The sequence below is a fragment of the Urocitellus parryii genome, assembly GCF_045843805.1.
Source record: "Urocitellus parryii isolate mUroPar1 chromosome 13 unlocalized genomic scaffold, mUroPar1.hap1 SUPER_13_unloc_1, whole genome shotgun sequence".
Lineage (NCBI taxonomy): Eukaryota > Metazoa > Chordata > Mammalia > Rodentia > Sciuridae > Urocitellus > Urocitellus parryii.
The window spans coordinates 1,618,091-1,634,789 of NW_027551761.1; the positions used below are offsets into that span (position 1 = coordinate 1,618,091).

A 16,699-nucleotide genomic window follows, 5' to 3' on the forward strand; every position below is an offset into this window, starting at 1 on the left:
ACCCTGGCTCCTCCCTCAGCCCAACACACCTCCATGCAGCAGGCGTCTCTCCATCCCCCCACCTTGGCCCATCTGTCTTGCTCTTACACAGCTTACAATCCTTTCCATGTCTTCTCCTGCCTCTTCCTCACCTCTGATGCCACTGGCTCAAAGGGAGGGGAATCCCTTCTTCAGTTTCAAATGAATCCTGTTGTGTCTTCCGGGACCCAAGTCCCCAGCTACTATCTCGGCACTGTTGTCTCAGCTCCTCCTACTGGTGGCTTTCCATGGCCCTAATCCCAGCCCCCACCTTTCCAGCAAAAAGCCACATCACTGTTCCTTAGCGTTTCACAGGAAACCCGACAGGCAAAAGCATCATGATACAAATCAGCACCTCAAGAGTGATCTCTGCCCACCTGTCTGGCAGCACCATCACACATTCACATTCAAGTGAACTGATTTCATAAACACTGAATTTCTGAGTCTTATTATTTTGACTTTGGCAAGTGATCTGTCATGACACTGAGATACATGAGACACTTGAGGTTGAAAAAGGCATCTGTTTGGAGAGGGGAAATACTGGATAGAAAATAGCTATTTTTCTCTGTTTTTTATTTTTAACTTATGTGTCTCAAGTAATCCTGAAAAGTATTCTCTCAAAGCAGGGAATGACAAAAACAGCAGTTTGTATAAAACCAAGAATGGTGTAAAAGAGATCTTTCAGTTAGGCACATCTGGGTAAAACAAGAGCTGGCAGCTGCTGCCCTGGCAGGCTGCAGGCTGCTGGGTCCTGTGCTGGTAACCCATGAGAGCTCGGGGCCCCGGGATGCTGCCTCCCTGACCTGCCTCCACAGCATACACACTGTGAGGCAAGAAACACGGGCGGCTTTGAATGAATGACACGCAACTTTGAGCTACTCTCTTCTTCTTTTCAAGTTCAGGGATAGATGCAAACAACACTTTCAGGAAGACCTGCACCTTCGAAATAGCTAGGTAATACACCAGTTCTGTGAAATACTGGATTGTAAGGAAGACGAAGGAAAAAAAGAGGAGGAAAAAAGCTGGGAACACTTAATTCTGTGTGCCTGAGATCTGAGGAAGGAAGAAGGGCAGAAGAAAAAGGAAAAAAAAATGCAAAGAAAAAAATTACAAAAAAATAAGCAAAAAGCTGCTGTTTAAAAATTACCGTGTGCCATAGGGGTGGAGCTGACTGACAGCACAAGGAGCTTGCACCAGCCTCCGGCCTAAGTCAGGTTCTGGATGCAGAAAGCAGGGCATCATCAGCAGTATCTGGTGTCCACCTGAAGGGTAGATGCTTTTGCCCCTGTGCTGAGCACAAGCCTGAACCAGCCTGCAGGAGAAAAGAAGGCATGTGGGCTAAATAGGAGATGCTTGGCTGTCCCTAGAGTCTACTGTGCACCAGCCACACTGGCCAACAAACAGGCATATGAGTCGCCCAGCAGATCCACACCTGCCTGTAGGTCCTCAAAGAAAGTAACAAATTCCTATTCATTAAAAAACAAACAAACAAACTTGTAGCTGGGAATAGTGGCACAGGCCTGCAATTACAGAAACTCAAGAGGCTTGGGCAGGAGGATTGCAGGTTCAAGGCCAGCCTCAGAATCTTAGCAAGGTCCTAAGTAACTTACCAAGACCTTGTCTCAAAATAAAAAAGATGGGGATGGGGATGCAGCTCAATATTAAAGAGACCCTGAGTTCAATCCCTGGTGCCAAAAACAAACAAACAAACAAAAAAGAACTCAAAACGCTTATAAAGCAAAAGAATATAAAAAGGAAAAACTCTAAGCAAAGCCAAAACAGAATGGTAAACAAGAAGAAAAATACTTACAACTGGAAAAAAGATAAAAGAATTAATTCTTAATATAACAAACTCCTAAAAACTGGCACTAGTTCACTAAAAAAGGAAAAGGAGAAAATGCTACAAAGAGACAATTAAAAATTCACATGACTCTTAAACATGAAAACCACCAACTCTGCTAATTAAGAGAAATGCAATTTACACAGCTCATCAGTCTGACCAGGAAATATTCCAAGGTTGGATGGTCTGCTATGAAGGCAATGTGTTATCTCCTAGGAGGGAATGTCTGGTGATATCCTGGAGTACCCACCCTTGAAATACATGGCTTTTTCACTCCTAGAAATCTACTCACAGAGAGACTGGTAAAAATGTGAAGTGACGTATGCAAGAGGATTTCCATTATGACATTATTTTAATAACAAAAGAAGGAAAACAAGTCAAAGGTCCACCGTAGTGAACAGGTTGAATAGACTACAGAACATCTACACAATGGAGAAGAAAAAACAAGGAAGACTTCTAAGCGCCTGTAAAAATAAATGTTACAAATACAAAACTGCTATCATATCTTACCATATGCTTACCATATGGCTCATATGGTAGGTGTATGTTTAACTTTTTAAGAAAATGCCAACTAATTCCTAGGTTGTACCATTTACATTTTATGTGCAATGTATGAAAGTTCCAGATGCATGCTTCACTGCCAACAATGAAGCCTTTTTAACGTTAGACATTCTAATAGATGTTTAGTAGTGTCTCATGGTGGTTTCAATTTGTATTTTCCTAACAACCAATGCTGCTCAATATCTTTTTTTTTAATCTATTTATTTGCCATCTTTAAGTCTTCTCTAGGGAAATCTGCTCAAATCTATTGAGTATTTTTTAACTAGGTTGTTTTCTTTTCTCAATATGGAGATTGGAGAGTTCTTTACAATATTTTAGACACAAGTAAGATATACGATGTACACATTTCTTCCAATCTGGGGCCTGTCTTTTCAATCTCCTCACACCGACTTTTGAAAACAGACATTCTTAATTTAGATAAAGCCCTCCATACAGTTGTCCCTCTATGTCCTAAGGAATTGGTTCCAGGACCCACAGATTTTGGTACCCACGGATACATTCTTAATGTAAAAGAGCATGGTATTTGCATATAACCTAAGCATATACTCTGATATACTTACAAATCATCTCCACATTACTTATTAACCAATACAATGTAAATGTTTGTAAAGATAGTTGTTATGCTATAATATTTTTGGCAAGAAAAACATCTGCACATGTTCAGAATAAGAATCAATATTTTCCAAATACTTTCAATCTGAAGTTGGTTTAATGTGTGGATATGGAACTCTCAGAATCAGAGGACTAGCTGTGTATACATTTTGTTCTTGTATGGATCATGATTTTGGTGTCTTATAGAACAGATCTTAGATTTCTAACTTGAGATTAGAAGGATTTTTTCCTTTGTTGTACGAGTTTCTATTTTTAGTTTTTATATTTAAGTCTTCAATCTATTTTTGTTAATTTTTACCTATGGCTAGTGATATGAATCGAAGTTTCATTCTTTTGCATATGGATGACCAATAGATGAAAGGCCTATTCTTTCCTCAGTGAACTGCCTTTGCATCAGGCCTTATTTTTAAGTAGTTATTATTTTGTCTTTCTGGTACAAAATATCTCAAAATGAGGTACTAGTTTCGCTTCCAAAAAATGCCTACAATTATCAGAAATATAACAAAGGGAAAATAAAAATAAAACTACCCAAGAATGCTGAGGGTCAAAACACATGATACAAAGGAAGCCTGCAAAAGATGGGAGCGGAAAGGAAGTCTAGGTTATATATATGGCTCTAGGTAGGAAAAAGAAGTTTAAATACCTGGAAGGTAAGTCGCATGCTTTTAGCAGCTTTGACTTTATAATATTAGTTTTTGTCCTCACTGTTCCACACTCAAATTCAGTTATATACACATACAGGTTATTATTAACTGGCGAGCACAATGGCATGTTTTGCTCATGAACAACAGTGTGATGAAGCTTCTATGTCTGCAGTACAGAGCCCCATGTAAGTGACTAAACAGAAAACAGTAATAAGCATAGAATCCGTTATTTCTGAATGCGGACCTAGAGTTCAGCAGGCGGCAGCTCTGGGAATGCTGGAGCCACAGGGGCTCTGACACAACTAAGCACGAGCACCTTACAGCTCATCTTGTCAAGCTCCTTTTCCTGTAACCCAACCCCTATGGCTGTCCTCTCAGCTAACTACACAGCTGTTTCTTCAGATTTTTTTTTTGTATGTGTATGTACTAGTAACATGAGATCAGCAATGTAATAGAGATATTAAAATGCTACTTAATGCTCAGAGATTCTCAACATCTTTGCTCATGCTTATAAATATCACAAATAAAAGCACACTTCAGCTCCATGTTCAAAATGTGTTTATCAACCTCGGTTTAATTTTAAACAAATTTAAAAAGACTTTTCAAAAATTTAGGGGTTTCTTAAAAGTATATTCTCTACTAACCTCTTCTTTTAGAAAGAAAAAATAAATTTTAAAATTGCCCAATATGGAAGGGCACAGACGTACGTTGTTGTCAAGGGGCCACCTCTCCTGCTACTCCAGGGCAGGACTGGAGACAGGAGCTCCCAGCTATGTGGCCACTCCAGCTCAAAGGGACCCTTCCTCACATGCATCTTGCCTCACCCACTCCTCAGGATGTATCCATCTGCTTTGCTGCTGGATACAGATATTTTTTCACTTCTCTGGAAATTTGTTTTAATGTCACAGTCAAATCAGACCATTCTGTGCCGAGTCCCACAGCTACTATATCAGTCAGCAAACACAGTATGTGGGTATGGTGTGTCACAGGGCCCTTGGCCACCGCAGGTGCTGTGTGAGATAAGTCAGGACAGAGCTTGGGCCCTGCGGTTTCCACGTCCACAGGTAAGCCACCAGTTTACCGAGGGAGCTGCCAGTCAGCAGCTTAACCTAGATTTTTTGCTAGTAACTAAGTGATCCTAAATCAGAAGGGAGTATTTTTGTCAGTGCTAAATATCTGTGGCAAGTTGGTATCTGAATAGCCTTCTTACTCGAATGCTAAAGCAGCTAACTAAAAGCTTTTCTAAAAAAAAAAAAATGCTGAGGAAATATTATATTTTCTTCTCTCTGAAAAACAGCACCCTGGTTTTAAAATTCATTAAATAGAAGAAAACTTCAAGTTTCCACTATCTAATGAATCACTGATATCTTCCATCTTTTGGTGAGATATGGAGAGTCATCTGTGCCAACCCAACACACGAGCGCTCTTTGTTTCCTTCAGCAGAAAGGAATGCGCTCCCTGTCCCAGAGCTCTCCACACAACCCGGGCTGCTGTGCAGACAAGCCAGGGCCAGATCAGAGATCACTCGGGAACACAGGGCAACTTCCCTCTCTACAGGGAAAGGGCAGGAGTCCACAGAGAGGGCACTGGGGTTGTGGGTCACCATAGGTAGGACCCTGTCTGCCTGACTGACGCTCAGGTCCCACCCTTTATGAAGTGAGGAAGGCATAATGACTTGCCACTGTGAATGCTCGGTGAAGCTCCCGTGTCCTCCTCCTGCCCATCCCCCAGGCACAGTGCTCTGAGCCCCCACAACACCAAGCGCCTCCCACATCCGGGGTGCAGGGACACACTCCAAGTGCCAGGCTCTCATCAAGATAGGAAAAGAACAAGCTCCTCTCCCTACTAAGAAACCACTCCTTCTCCAGTAAAGAAGCCTGCCTCCTCTCCCAGGTCTTCTACAAAGCAGAGACCACCAGGGCGAAATGGATGCCTGTGCTGTTTCCAAGTGTGACACTCGCAGGAGAGCGACTCATGTGGGGTCTGTTCTACTTACAAAGGAGCTGGGTTTCTGAGAGGAGCCACTGGAGAATGGTAAATACAAGTCAATCATAGCTGATCAAGGATTCATTATAAAAGCCAGAAGCTGTGGTTTCCACTGATATAAGCTCCCAAAGAGCCTGTAAAAGAAAAAGCAGAAGGGAGCCAAATGTGGAGTGTACGCCAGGACAGAGGAAATTCTCATTGACTTCTTTGATTCTGAACAATCTCTTTCTTCCCTGATAATACCATGGCCCTTGTACACTCCATTCAACAACTCTCTGGGTCAATTTTTATACTGACAAAGCAAAGAATGATTCACCCTGCCCTCTCTATGTGCTGTCATTATATACAGTTGTCACTGTCTACACCCACAGATTCAACTATCCACAGACTGAGTGATGGGAAAAACAAACAAACACTGCATCTCTACTGAACATGCGCAGACTTTTTCTTGATTTATCCTTATTCTCTAAACAAGACAGTATAACAATCATTCACATAGAATTTAGATTGTCTTAAGTACTATAAGTAATCTAGAGATGATTTAAAATCTAAGGGAGGATGTGTGTAGTTTATGTTCAGATACACCAGTTTATATAAGAGCCTCCTTAGGTTCTGGTACCCACAGAGGGAAGAGGATCCTAGAATCAATCCCTTACAGGTGCTGAAGAATGACTGTAATTTAATGTGGTACAGTATTAGATAATTTTTTTCTGATCTAGTTCCTTCAACATTCTATTGTTAAGTGGTTCTTTTATGTCTAATTGAACTACAAAAGCTGCTGAGGAAATCCTTCAATCTAACAACCAATCTCTCTTTTCTACCTTTTCTCTTTATGTATAGGAAGAAAAAGCAGAAGTCATTTTTTAAGACTTTTACATATGATCAAGCAAATAATGGTACCTTGGGGGAGAAAAAAAAAAACCTAAGACAGCAAGCAGAGAACATGAATCTGCAGCTTATTACGTGCCAGCCCTGTTCTAATTCCCACAACAAGCCTTTGAGGTGAGGCCACAAACCCCATGGCACAGATGGGGACCGGGGACCCAGGACCCAGTGGCAGGCTTAACATGCACATATATCACCATGCTACCTCTTCTGTCTCTGCAAGGACAACAGAGTCCAGGTGGCTGTCTTTGCAGGTCCTAACTTCACAGGGCTAAGATCAAACAGGCAGGGATACTTGGATGACCAATGCAGTAAGATATTGCAAACAAAAACCCAGAATATCAGCTGAAGTAGCACAGTATTAACGTTAAGATATCACAGGGGATGAATATAACATGTCTTGACGAAATTAGAATAAAAACATCATAAAATCCCATGAAAAGAAATGAAGCCATTAACACCAACCTTTTAATATGGATGTGCCAAAATCTTGATTTTCACATTCTGACTACTAGGCTGTAATTTCATTCGGTGCAGACATATATTTAATGAGAATAGGCAAACTTTCTGCTTCTATATCAATTACTACTAGTGACTTTTTTTTCTTCTTATTTCTACCTTTTAAGTCCACTGTATGTATAACATTTTTAGTTTTAAAAATGACAATACAGCCATTTACTCTTTGTGGATTTGTTGGCTTGTTTTTGTGTTTTTGGTACCAGAAACTGAGTTCAGGGGTGCTGACCCACTGAGCTACACCTCCAACCCTTTTTACTTTCTATTTAGAGACAGGGTCTCACTAGTTGCTTTGGTCTTTGCTAAGTTGCTGAGGCTGGCTTTGAACTCATGATCCTCCTGCCTCAGCCTTCCAAGCTTCTGTGACTATAGGCATGCGCCACTGCACCCAGCAGGTCATTAACTCTTAATAATTCATCACACAATTCCTCAAACAAGATGCTTTCATTGCTTGAAATAATTTCTACAAAAATCTTTTATAAATACAAAATGAAAAACAAGTTTGAACATCAGACTACAAATACTAAGTGAGTTCCAACTCAAGGGAAATTAAGCAAAATTAATTTGGCAGTTAACATTTTCATGTTTAGTGGGATGCAAAAATTTGGGGGCTTTCTATATTGTGTAATATGAAATGAAAAAATAACTAGAACTTTGGAAATTATCAGGTATTCTGATCTCAGATACTCATCTTTATCAGTAAATTTTGACCTATGTCCTAAAAACCAAGACTATAAAAGAAATCTTCCTTTGCATTAGGTTTGCAACACATTCCTGGAGAGACGGAAGGATGGCAAGTTTAAGGCCAGTATGGGCAACTCAGTGAAATCCTGTCTTTAAAATAAAACTTCTAAGGGCTGAGGGCACAGCTTAGTGGTAGGGGGCTTGCCTAGCTTACACGAGACCCTGGGTTCAATCACCAGTATTGTAAAAATCAATCAAACAAAAAAAGAAAAACTTTAAGAACAGACCAATTCGCAGTATTTTTCACGGGCCCAATGCTATCCTGTGCGCACACCTCAGCAGGCCTCCCTGCTCGGAACAAGAGCCTCTCTCCTTCATTCTGAACCAAATCTCAGCCAGCATAGTAAGGAGCTGGCTTTTACAGATGTGTGGTCCTTCTGTGATCCCAAATCCTGGTCTCTGAAGAGCCAAGGAAGACTGCAACTAGAAGGAGTTTTGCAAGCTGCTCACTGAGGCAGTGTGCCTAGCACCTCATCTGGTTCCTTGTGAATTAACATTCAGAATCTCTTTTTTGAAATAGTGCATCAAAATTATCTAAATATATCACCATATAGTGGATAATCTTTGTATAACTCAGAGTAAAGTGTTAAGACAAGTAATTCTTCTGCATACAAATTGTATTTTAATGATGTGAAATATAGCATCATTCAAGCAGACAAACTATAAATATATTGGAATAAATTAACATAAGAAGTCAAGTAAGCAAGCTAAGTAAAGAGGGAAAATAATTACATTTCTAACTAATTAAAATGGAAATAAAACTAATATCCTTTCTGGCATAAAGATCCATCCATAAACAAATTAGCAAAAAGAACATTAACAAAGTAAATGTGGACTGTCTTGAATGGCCAGGCTATTTCTGCAAGGCTGCACCGTGTGTGAAGGAGGTCATCTCTGGATGGTGTGCCCCAAATTGTGCTGATTCCCGGAATTTGCCAGATTTTTTTTATTTGAGGCTAAAGATGAAGCACTGTAAGAGAGACACAAATGACGCTGTAGAAGGAAGCCACAGAAAATACTCCCTGAGGAGGGAGCATGGGGGCAGGAGGGGTTTCCTGACGACAGCAGGGGGTCTGGAGGGCACAGACACCGGACAGGATGTGCAAAGGGAAGGGAAATGAAATCGTCAGAGCCAGGATGGGTTCACGCTTTCTTTGGTGGGCAACGAGAATCACTGAAGGTTTTGGAGTAAAGTCAACCTGGAGATCACATGGACATAAACGTACTGAGGAGAACACAGAATCCCAGAGTCCAATTACAAATGTGAGACTGGCTCAGGAGGCAGGTAACACAAGTCTGAATTAAGAGGATGGCAGGAGAAATAAACATAATTCTAAAAATAAGAGACAGGTCATCTCCAACAGCAAATGGCCCAATGTCCCTTCAGTTAATACAAAGTGTCAAGAACTGCCTGCAGGGGCACCCACCTGTGTGCCCTCCGGGCAATTAAGATCACGCTGCCAGGACCACTTCCCCAACACCACAGTATTTCTCTAAACTAACAAAAATCCTACATGGCAGAAGGGTACAATTAATATCTAAGATTAAATATTTTTAACTACCTATGTGCCCTTATTACAAGTTCAAGGCCAGCCTGGGCAAAGTAATGAGTCTTTCTCTCAAAATAAAAATGTAAAAAGGGCTAGGATACAGCTCAGTGGTGAAGCACCCAGATTCAATCCCCAGTATCAAAAAAGAAAAAAAAAAAAAAGAAAGAACACTAAGTTTATCACCAGAAAACATACACTTCCGAAAAGAAGTTAACAGAGGGAAATATGGTCTACATAGAGAAATAAAAAGACCTGGCAATAATTATGTAGGTAAAAATATAAGACTTTTCCTAATTACTTAAATCTCTCAAGAATAATTAACTATGCAAACAAAGGTATAACGGTGCAGTATACATGCAAGTCAAATGCAAAAAAACAGTAACATAAAGGTCAGAGAAAAAAACGAAATACTTACTATCATATGAAATGGTTTATCACTTGATGGCAGACTGCCATAATTAAAGATGTACAGTAAATACCCTAAAACAATAAAAAATAGCAAAATAAAAACGTATAGTATAAAAACCAATGAAGATAAACAGCATCATAAAAATATTTGATTAATCCAAATGATAGCAAAAAGAAAACAGGAACAAAAACAGACGGAATAGAAAAAATAAGAAAATGAGAAATTTAAACAACAATGTGAATAATTAAATTAAACTTAAATGACTTGAATCTCCCAAATAAAAGGCAGTGGTTGTGAGATAGGATTAAAAAAACAAGGCTCACCAGTATGCTGACTAACAAACACACACAGACTAAGAATATAGGGAGGAGAGCCCAGAAATGAACTAGAAAGGGCTGCATCCGGCCATCCTAGTCAAACGTACACTGCAGAAGCCATATGAATATCAGACACCAATTTTCAAAGCAAAGAACATTACTAAGGGGGAAAAAAAAGATGATTTTAAAAATAATACAAAGGTCAATTCACCAAGAGATGTGAGCAAATTAAATGTGCTCTTAACAGAACTTCAAAATACATATGGCAAATACAACAGAACTACAAAGAGAAAGGTGAGGAGTTTACAATTACAGTTGGAAATTCAAATTCTGATCTCTCAACAATTGTCAGAATAAGTGGAAAGAAAACCAGGAAAGGCATAGAAAATCTGAATAATGCTGTCAAACAACTTAATTTGTATTTACAGAACATTCTGCCAGACAAGAACTGAACATTAAAAAATGCTGAGAAGATCTAACAAAAATAGACACTGTGGTTCTAAAAAGTCAGGAAGATATCAAGTCTCCACAAACTGACCCAAAGACTGAATGTAACCGCAATCAAAATTCCAGCAGGATTTTGTAGAAATTGACATGCTGGTTCCAAAATTCATACAGAAACACGAAGGATCCAGATTAGATAAAACAACTTTGACAAATAAGTAGAAAAACTAATACTACCTGATTTCAAGATTATAATGCTACAGTACTCAACACAGAACTGTCCAGCTATAAACCACACCTATAAAAACACTTCATTTTTTTTAAACAAAGGTACAACAAATGATGCTGGAACAAGCACTGTCTTTATGCACAAAGAATATTAACCCATACCTCACACCATATACAAAAACTGAATAAAAGTGGATCAGAGATATAAGTTTAAATCAAATCAAGAAAAGTTCTAAAAAAAAAAAACAGGAGAAAAATATTTGTGACTTTAGGCAAGAATTTCTGAGAAATCACACCAAAAACATAATGTGTGAAAGAACAAACTGATAAACTAGACTCTGTCAAAATTAACATCTTTTGCTGTTTGAAAGACATAGTTAAGAGAATAAAGTCACAGATGGAAAGAAAACATTTATGAAGCATATACTGAATAAAGGACTTGTATTTATAATGCTCAAAATAAGGAAACTCAAAACTCAAAATTGAAACAACCCAATAAACAAGTTAAACATCTGAATAGCTCTGTCCCAGAGAAGAAATACAGATGACAGAAAGGAAGCTCAATACCATCAGACATTAACGAAATGCAAATTACAACCACAGTGAGATACCCTCCTCCGGTGAGAAAGACTAAAATCAAAAAGACTGACCTCACCCAGCAACCGCAGGGATGTGTGAAGAAACTCTGACTTCCCTTGCTGCCAGCGAGATCCTCACATGCTGCCAACACCAACACAGCATGTACGTCCAGACTGGTAGTATATTAAAAGTACAAACACACACCGACCACGCAGAACCATTTTGGTCCTAGGCACTGGCCCTTAGTAACTGAAAGCATACATCCCTACAAAGGCTTGTACATATCCTGTTCCCAGCAGCTCTATTCATAACAGCCAAAACTGAAAATAAGCTAGATGCCTATCCATGCGTGAGGAGACAGACTGTGGCATACCCGTAAGATGCAATACCATTCAGCAATGGGAAGAAATTAGTATTTCAAGAGAAAGAAGTCAGGCAAATAAAAGATCACACAATGTATGATAATCACACAAAATTCTAGAAAATGAAAACTAATGTATTGTGACAAGAAGTAGTTTGGTGGTTTCATAACAAAATTTCAGCGGGGGCGGGGGGGAGTGGATATGTTCTTTATTTTGACTGTGGCTATGATTTCATGGATGTATATATGTCAAAAGACATAGTGTCATGTGTATATATCAAAACACTTAGTACCAAATTGTATGCTAAAACATGTGGTTAATTGTATGTAAACCATACCTCCTTAAAGCTTTACAAGTACACAGGAAAGCTTTATAATTTGTTAAAGGCATTTGAAAAGAAGAAAAATTACAGCTAGCACCAATTAGGAACTAACAAGTGCTAATCTTTACAATGTGCCAGCTACTGTTACAGGCAGTTTACACGTCTGTCCTAGTCAGTTCTCACAACACTATGAGCATTATTATTAGCTTCGTTTTACAAAAGCAGCAGTGGGAAAGGGAAAAATAATCTGCTTAAAGACATACGATTTGACTCCAGCCCAGAGCACCTCACTGGGAAGGTCCCCGCAGTGAGTGCCTACTGTGCTTCACAGGTGGGGAAAAGCTAAGCCGATAGGTGCGTGTGATTTCTATAAGTGAAAGAAAAGGACTCTTAATTTCCAAATGAGAGTTCCTGTCATCAGGAGGCCAGGCACAGAAGTTCTCAGATGAAACACCCATGGGCACACACCAAAACATGCCTCTAGGACTGAACAGCTCACGCCCCTTCTCACATTACAGGCACTACAGAGTTAAAACATCAGTCACCAAATGGATGATGTGGGAAAAGGGAATTCAATTTTATTTTTAAAGGATGAGAGAAATGAACTTCCACACTTCCTAATTTACAGGGAAAACTAATTTACTGTCTTTCATTAACTTTCCACATATTTTATTTACTTACTCTGAGACAAGGGTAGTTTTATTTGTTGGTTTGTTTGTTTGGTACTGGGGATTGAACCCAGGGGCACTTAATATTCCCGGACCTTTTTATTTTTAATTTCATGACAGGGTCTTGCTAAGTTGCTTAGGGCCTCGCTAAGTTGCTGAGACTGGCTTGTTACTCACGATTCTCCTGCCTCAGCCTCCTGAGCCACTGGGATTACAAGCATGCACCACGAGGCCCACCAAGGACAGGTTTTTGACATCTGCTTTCTACAGTGCTTCAAGTGATTCTTGAAACCATCTATTTAGCATGATACATAAAACAAACATTACAGACTATTAAAATGCAAATAAAGCTATCTTAATCACAGTTGGCCAAAAGGAAAGTAACATGCACCTCAAAAAATGAATATTCTTCTTTTTAAAAACACAACATGCTAGTTATTAAAAACAAGAAAAAATTAAAATGACAATAACAGACACATCAATTTGAGATTATAAAAAGCAACTGAATCAAAATCATCAATTATTTTATTATATAATTTGGACATATAAAATAATAAAGCTACTTTTTACAAAGAAAACTGGCAGTTAAATAACTTATTCCTATGATATTAATGCTGCAGTGTATTTTATAGACCCACTCTGAAGTTCACTGCCATCTTCAGGGGAAGAAATACATTCATTCAGTAATACTGAGTTCCAACTAATAGACCACATCCCTTGGTCTCACACACTGGGGAACAAGAGTCAATCCGTGACTCCACAAAGATTGAAAAATTGTATAGTATTACATTTATGATCTATTTTGAGCTGGTGTTTGGACAAGTTTGATGTTTAAATCAAGATTCCTTTTTATTATTCTTCTGCATGTAGCTGCCCAATTTTTCTAATATCATAATTGCTCCCCTGAAGCCCCTCTGTACCTGTCAAATATCAACTGACCACGCTCCTATGGATCTACTTCTAGATTCTGCTGTGGGGAAGAGGGACAGATCAACAGATCTACCCTTTCACTAATAATACATGAGTGTGCAGTGGCCTGACTTCTGGTGCAGTCTTTAAAGTGCCTCATCTACTAGCAGAGACATGGGCACAGCTCAGGAGTGAATGTCCAGGGGTTCACAAAACAACGCTGTAGACTTATTTTTGCTGACTCTTCTATTCATCATCTCTCTGGTGCTGTGCAGTGCTCTGGGATGCCCTGCTTTGGGGGCCCTCTGGCCAGAACACTGTGGCTATATTTACATTACTTTGTCTTGGACTTCCAATGACTATGCCAGTGCCAAAGGTCAAGGGGTGGAAAGAAAACCCACAAAGAAAAAGCAATGGGTACTTGTCTCACCCTCTTGAGATCACAGCTCTTTGGATTAAAGAAGATGGTTGCCTTCCCTTGGAATTTTTGGTGTTTTGGTTCCTCACAGCAACTGCGAACCTTCTAAGGAAAGTATTTCCCCATGCATCAAGCCTGAATTAAAGAGAGTTTTTTCTGTACCAAAGTCCATTTGTAAGTTTCAGCATGCCTTTGGACCAGGTCAGTAAATGCTAAATGAATCCCACATTTTTATTTTCAGCCCAGACTGGCATTGGTATAACGGTCTGCTTGACTAATACTACACTTAGATATTCAATGGTGAGTTTTAACCAAGAACGTGTGAAACAATCTTCCAAATCTGACTTTCTGTGTCTTGGTAGAAGGAAACTTCCTTTTCAGATCCTGCAGTCGGAATCCCTGGAGCCATTCCTGCATCTCTCTTTTGTTTATGCTCCCATCCAATCTGTCAAGACACTCACTTTACTCCAACTTTGAGGGACACCCAGAGTCCAATGACATCCCTATGTTCACAAGAACAAGCCGTTCCCAGCCCACATCACACACAGATTCTAGCAGGAACAGGCGTCCTCCTTCTAACCTGCCCTGTTATTGCCCGCTTTTAGCACAGTGATCACAATGAAGCTTTAAAACTTTAAAGAGCATGTTGCACTTCTGTTGACAATCCACGTGCATCCCCTTCACACTGAGGTTAAAGGGACAGTACTGTAACAAACACTGCTATGATCTTTCCCTCCTCCCCACTGCTTCTTTGACAGCACCAACACTACACTCCTCCTCTGCCTCCCTACCATGGCTGTGGGGATGCAGTGAATACTCACAGCACACTCTCCCACCTAAGCCCTTTGGACTGGGTTTTATCTCTGTAGCAATGCTTTTGCCAAGATCCGTATGATTAATTTGTTGAAGGCATTTATCTTAACTCCCATATTACCTTCCCAGTGAGGCATCCCCTGAACCCTTGTTTTACGGTGCATGCCTCCACCACCATCAGCTGCCCTCCCCTCTCTTGTTCTACAGAACTTTGCACCTCGGCCATAAAACACAACCTGCCATCTGCTGTGCCTACTGTTCCTGTGCTAGCAGGTAGGTGCACAGTGGCAGGATCTTGTTTGTTCACAGCTACCTCTCCAATGTCTACACCACTGCAGGGCTCAACAAATGTTTGCTAAGTGAATAATATGTTTGGAACACGGTGTGTGAACAAGGGGAGCAATTGCAGGACTGAGGTCAGAAGGGTGGCCAGAGAACTACCTTGTAGGCTTGGCCAACTGAGACTTACAGATTCTTGTTTCATGATGCCAGACAGAACTCACACTATTTTCTCTAAACTCAAGATACACAGTTTTAAATTGTTTGATTACAGACTTTATTGAATAGGGCAGTTAAGATACTGTATGCATGTTCAAACTCTCCTACTAGGTTTCAGAAAGTCAATTCCAAGGGGCAATGGCTGAGTTCTACATATCTTTCCTCCACAGCCACTAGCAAAGTGGAAAGTCAACAATTACTACCCAAACACCCTCATTAAATATAAGGAGGTGGTCACTGAATTGCAATTTAACATACAAAGAAATGAGGCTTTGCAGTGTGTATGCTTATGTTTGAGGTATATTGATCAAAACACCAAAGACTTCAGAAAGGCGAATGAGTGCTAGATTTTAAGGAAGTCACCTCAGGAAGCACTACACAAGGTCCAACAATGCTGTCCATTGTTCATAACACTGGTGAAATGTGTGACATTCTCAAGCCTCTTAAGAAAATTAGCCTTATTTTTGTTGTTATATTTTTCTTCTTCCTGAAACAGTATGACCTTCTTCATCAGATTTGGCACAGAAAGATCTTTTGCTATTTATGAAAATCAAATTCACCCTCACAGGATGAAGATGAGTCATAGCTGAGGATATTCAAAAGATAAGCTCAGATTCTGATGTAAATTCTAAGAGAATTTCAACAAAGGTTATAAACAACCCTTTCCAAAATGACTACTGTGTTCAGGACAACACATACAGGATTTAAAAATCCATCATTACTTCATAGACACACCTTAAAATAGAGTTCCTGGAAAAGATGCCAAGAGACTGCCTTACTGCTAAACAGCAAACAATGACGCACAGTGATGTCCCCAGCCCTTCCCCCTGGGGAGCAGAAAATGAGACAAAACTGGCGGAGGCTCTTTTTTTTGGTTCCATGAAACCTGAGTGTGCTATACTGTGTGTGTGTGTGTGTGTGTGTGTGTGTGTAAGGTTTCTAAGAGAATGCTAAAATTATACCCACAGTTATTCACTACCTTAATCAAGTGACCAAAGTTATCATCACCAGAAGTGGGAGAACCTAATATTTAGTGCTATATAATAAAATACCAATACAACATAGAGCATCACCCATTTGGTAGCCTCCAGAAAACATTTTCACTTAAACCTAACTATGAGGAAATACTGAGTGAAATTCAGAATGTGCAAACTTTATGAGATAATCTGCTAAACTCAAAAGAAATTAGAACTCAGGTGGGGGAAATGTGGAGATGGTGGCTAAAGTTTAAAAAGTTCAGTTAGATAGGAGAACAGATCCAAGAGATCCATTGTACTCTGTAGTAATTACAGTTGAAATAATATACTGCATCCATAAAAATTGCCAAGAGAGATTCTAATTATTCTCATTACATACATGCACACTACAGCATATGG

General features: G+C 39.6%; 1 protein-coding gene across 1 annotated transcript in view; it reads right to left on the reverse strand.

Annotated features, from left to right (window-relative positions):
• Positions 1–5,708: 5,708 nt before the first annotated feature.
• The window catches only part of LOC144251292 (methylglutaconyl-CoA hydratase, mitochondrial-like), a 79,127-nt gene continuing 68,136 nt past the window's right edge, over positions 5,709–16,699 (reverse strand). The window contains exon 6 of the mRNA XM_077794325.1: positions 5,709–5,795. Within this exon, the coding sequence (XP_077650451.1) occupies positions 5,746–5,795 (50 nt within the window). The 3' untranslated portion in view covers positions 5,709–5,745. The remainder of the gene's footprint in view (positions 5,796–16,699) is intronic.